Here is a 4294-nt window from a genome sequence, read left to right on the forward strand (position 1 = left end):
CTCTAAAAATGTGAAGATTCCACCTCGAAACACTTCCCAAGAATGAATCCATGTCTCGAATTGTACTCTCATTTCTTGGCTGAGATACCATAAACCAAAGAAAAAAAAGCCACTCGTGGTTCTGACCCCGACCACTTGTGCTTCCAAAACAGAATTAAGTTATCTGAACCTACCCTACAAGAAACTCTATTTCTCAACCAGTCCACTGCAACTTCATGTTTCCTACCAAGGGAATTAATATCCCTCCACCAAACGAGTCCTGCTTACTCTTTATAGGCTCTCCTCCCCAAGCATTAAATATTCCAACTTTCCATATCTATGTTCAAGGATAGTTATTCAAATGCCTTTTTTATTTATGATACATCTCCATCACCATTTGCAAATTAAATCCAAGTTAAAAGCTTTTATATATGTGATACCTAATCCTCCCTCCTTTCTTGGTATGCATACATCCTTCCAACTCATCCAACGCATCCATTTCTTCTCCAAATAATCATTCCACAAGAAATCCCTCTGGATTTTAATTATTTATTTCACCACCTTCTTTAGAGCTCTAAAGAAAGATAGAAAATAAATATGCAAGTTACTCAAAACAGAATTGATCAAACTGACTCTACCAACAAAAGGCAAGAACTTACCCTTCCAAGAAGATAACTTCTTTTTCAAGTTATCAACAATAGGCCTCCATGTTGCAATTCTTCTATGATTGAAACCAACGGGGATGCCAACAAATTTGAAAAGGATATAGTCCATGCAACAAGAAAGGAAGTGGGAAGCATATTGTATAAAATCATTAGAGATGTTCAGACCATACAATTTGCTTTTGATAAAATTTACACTTAACTCTGACACTAACTCAAATCCCCTCAAGAGAGCTTTAATGCTCCACAAGTTGTGCCAAGACCCATCACCAACAAGAATTGTATCATCTGCAAATTGCAAGATGTTGTACTCCACCATATTGTCGACTTTGAATCTAGAAAATTACTCACCTAAGCCAATTTCCCTCCCATCATGCATGACAAGCCTTCAAAAACAATTTAGAATATGAAGGGAAAAAGAGGACCCCTCTTGTTTCAATCCCTTCTCTACATTAAAATCTTTGGTTGAGCTTCCATTCACCAGCACAAATAAGCTACTATCGAACATTTAAGCATCCATCCAAAGAAGTCATTTGTCACCAAAACATGTTCTTCTTAACAAGAATATGAGGAAGTTCTAATTCACATTGTCATAAACTTTCTCAAAGTCTACTTTTAATATAAGACAACCCTTCTTTTCCCTCTTTTCCAAGTTAATGATCTCATTCACCACCACAATGCCATCTAAGATCTGTCTTCCAAGAATAAAAACAATCTCACAACTTGATACAATCTTGCCAATCGCCCTCTTTAACCTTGAAGCCAACAATTCTGCTAATATCTTGTATAGGCTACCTACTAAACAATTGGCCTATAATCCCCTAAACCTCGAGGGTTAACATATTAAGTTGAAAAATCACTCTTTTTAGAGAATTAGTAATGGCATAATGATATTAACATCATCGAAAAAGCTCCTTTAGTTGTTACAAAAAACATTCTAAAAAGAAAAAAATAACAGAAATCTAATTTTTAACGGTATATAAAATAACTCTCTTCCCCAAATAAGAAAAACATGCCTTTAAAATTTTTAATAAACTTTCTCCAACAACCACTCATGTTTTATTACTATATGTTCACAAGGAAATTCTTGAATCTTAAAAAGAACAATCTGAATGTGCTCAATTTGACTATGAATACAAAACCAACCAATGATTCATGAGTTTAATTAAGACCAGTCAAAATTCTTTTGAGAAGCGTTGAAATCAATATTCAGAATATCTATGATTTTGTTGTTTACGGTTTTCAGTGCAGAACCTTATATCCCCTAAATCTTCTTGAAAATGAAACCCCTACCACCAAATATTTTATTTTATTTATTGATAAATAAATTTAAACACATTCAACCAATTTCATATTTCACCACTAAAAATTTTAAAAAGAAAGTTTCACAAGATTTTTTTCCAACAGAAATAGATTATCTTTTATAATATAGAGATTAATCTCTCGAATTAGAAAATATAACCCTTCGAAAAAAAATTTAATACTACTGCATCTCATAGGCCGGAATTTCCATAGATTTGTGATAAGTGGTAACCAATTAATAAAAACTTTCATCATAAAGATTTGCCATTTAAAAACCAAATAAAATTAACACATAATTTTTCGTCTAATACAATAATATTCATTTGTTTGAACATTGAACTCATCACAATATTAATCCTTATAGTAAAGATTATATATCACACAAACCATATTCTAAACCTATAAACTAGAATAAAAATGAAAGAAAAAAAAAAGATTAAGAATCTAACAAACAAACATCCCTAGGGTTTTCATTCTATCTTACAAGAAATCAAAGTACTAAACCATATGTGGATATGAAACTTTGTTTTTGGAGAGGTTAATAAAAGAGAAGAATAAAAAAACTTAAATTTTCAAAAGAAAGCATAGTAAAATTAAGTTCTATAGTTGGAATTTGTAGTAGCTGAAGAAGAGTTAAAAGGTGATGAAAGATCATTCCAAGCTGAAGTAGCACCACCATTAGAAGCACTCCAATATTGTTCACTATTAGGATTATTATTATTGTTGTTGTTAATGTTGTTGTTGTTGTTACTATTGATCATTCCCAAGAATTGTTTAGATTGATTCTCTTCCATTTTCACATTTGAAGATGTTAATACCTTAGAGACACCACCATATGCATGTTCTTGATCATTACCACCAAATGGATACAACAATCCATGAGAAGAAGAAGCTTCTAAGCTTGTTAAGAATGGAAATTGATGAGTTTGAGGCATTCTCCATTGCTCGAAGTTTCCGGTAGGTAAAATCGAAGCAGAACCACCACTTCGACCACCACCACCGAGACTTCCGTTACCTAAGGAGCTTCCAATATGGAAATTCAAGTCTCCCACACCTCCCATTTGACTAGGAAAATTATAGTTTAGACCTATTTCGCCGAGGTGATGATCGCCGAGTTGATGTAAAGGAGGCATGAATCTCATCGGCGGTGGCGTCTGGGAGCTGAGTACTGCAGGAGAGTTGTTCGCCGAGCTAGTTTGACGATCGGAGCTAACCGGTGACTTGGAGGTGTTGTTACTGCTTGACTTAGTTCTTTTGTTTCTCCGACAACCACCCCCGACCGGGACACTTCTAAGCGCGCCGCCTCGTGTCCAATACCTTCTACATGTCTTGCAGAAGTGGCGAGGCTGTGAGAGACTGTAGTTGTTGAAGTAGCAAAATTTTGTGTTGGTTGAATCACATCTTGGACATTTTTGTGACGGTTCTTGCATAGGTATGTTCGCCATCCTAGCCCTATCAGCCATCGAACCCGGCCTGATCGAGCTTCCATGAGGTTGCGAAGGTGTCAGGTTCGATGGTTGAGGTTGTGGCGGCGGAATTAGAAAAGGAGTGTTGACACTAGTGTTAGCCACTTGATGATGATTTTGTTGCTGCAAAAAAGGAAATAAAATAAATTTGGTATATTCAAGAGAACGGTATAAACAAAAGTAAAGCAAGAATATTTTTTTTTTTTTTTTTTGCTTTTCTTTTTGAAAAACCTAATTGAAGAACCTTGTAAAAATTTACCTGTTGATGCCAATTGGTTGGATCCATATATGGTGGGAGAGAAGTATAAACCATGGTTATTCTTCTTCTTGGAGCTTTCTCTTTTTGTAAAGGTTGATGAGTTTTTAGGGATAGAGAATAGTGAAGAGAATCACATCAACAAGTTAAAGAAAGATAGTGTGTGTTTTTTTGTTTGTGGTTGAGTTGAAGATAGAAGAGAGAAAGAAAAAGAGAGAAAGCAAGAAAGAAAGAAGAGAGGGATCAAAGGGTTAAGGTGGTGGTGATGAGAACCTAAAAATAAAGGAAGATGCTTTTGAGTATATATATATATAAATATAATTTATTTTTTTGTTTATTGTTTCATTATTATTTTCCCTCCCATTTCCCTATATATCTCTTTTTGTTTTATTGCTTTTCAGGATTTTGAGAAGGTGATGTTTCTTAACCCATAAGCTTCTTTTTTGATGCCTTGTAAGTACTTAGATAAAGAGATTGTTATAGTGCTTCTCTCTCTCTCCATCCTTGTGCATGAAAAAAAGTTAAGTGAGTTTGATATGTCATGTTACATTTTAATAAGAGAGATAGAAAATAAAAGATAGGGTTTTGTGTATGGTGACCAACCTATAACATATGGTAGCAATTTGGAA

At 34.3% G+C, this 4294-nt stretch overlaps 1 protein-coding gene across 1 annotated transcript; it reads right to left on the reverse strand.

Annotated features, from left to right (window-relative positions):
• Window positions 1-2388: 2388 nt before the first annotated feature.
• On the reverse strand, window positions 2389-3956 carry LOC127127670 (dof zinc finger protein DOF5.1). Its single transcript, XM_051056916.1, has 2 exons — window positions 3669-3956; window positions 2389-3532 (listed from the first exon to the last, which is right to left on the reverse strand). The coding sequence occupies exons 1-2, from the start codon at window positions 3720-3722 to the stop codon at window positions 2537-2539; spliced, it is 1050 nt and encodes a 349-aa protein (XP_050912873.1). The 5' UTR covers window positions 3723-3956; the 3' UTR covers window positions 2389-2536.
• Window positions 3957-4294: the final 338 nt, after the last annotated feature.

The sequence above is a fragment of the Lathyrus oleraceus genome, chromosome 3 (genome assembly GCF_024323335.1).
Source record: "Lathyrus oleraceus cultivar Zhongwan6 chromosome 3, CAAS_Psat_ZW6_1.0, whole genome shotgun sequence".
Classification (NCBI taxonomy): Eukaryota; Viridiplantae; Streptophyta; class Magnoliopsida; order Fabales; family Fabaceae; genus Lathyrus; species Lathyrus oleraceus.

Coding starts and splice junctions, on each gene's coding strand:
- LOC127127670 (XM_051056916.1), bottom strand. CDS start 3,722: ATGGTTTATACTTCTCTCCCACCATATATGGATCCAACCAATTGGCAT. Junction 3,533..3,668: donor CAACCAATTGGCATCAACAG/GTAAATTTTTAC, acceptor CCTTTTTTGCAG/CAACAAAATCATCATCAAGT.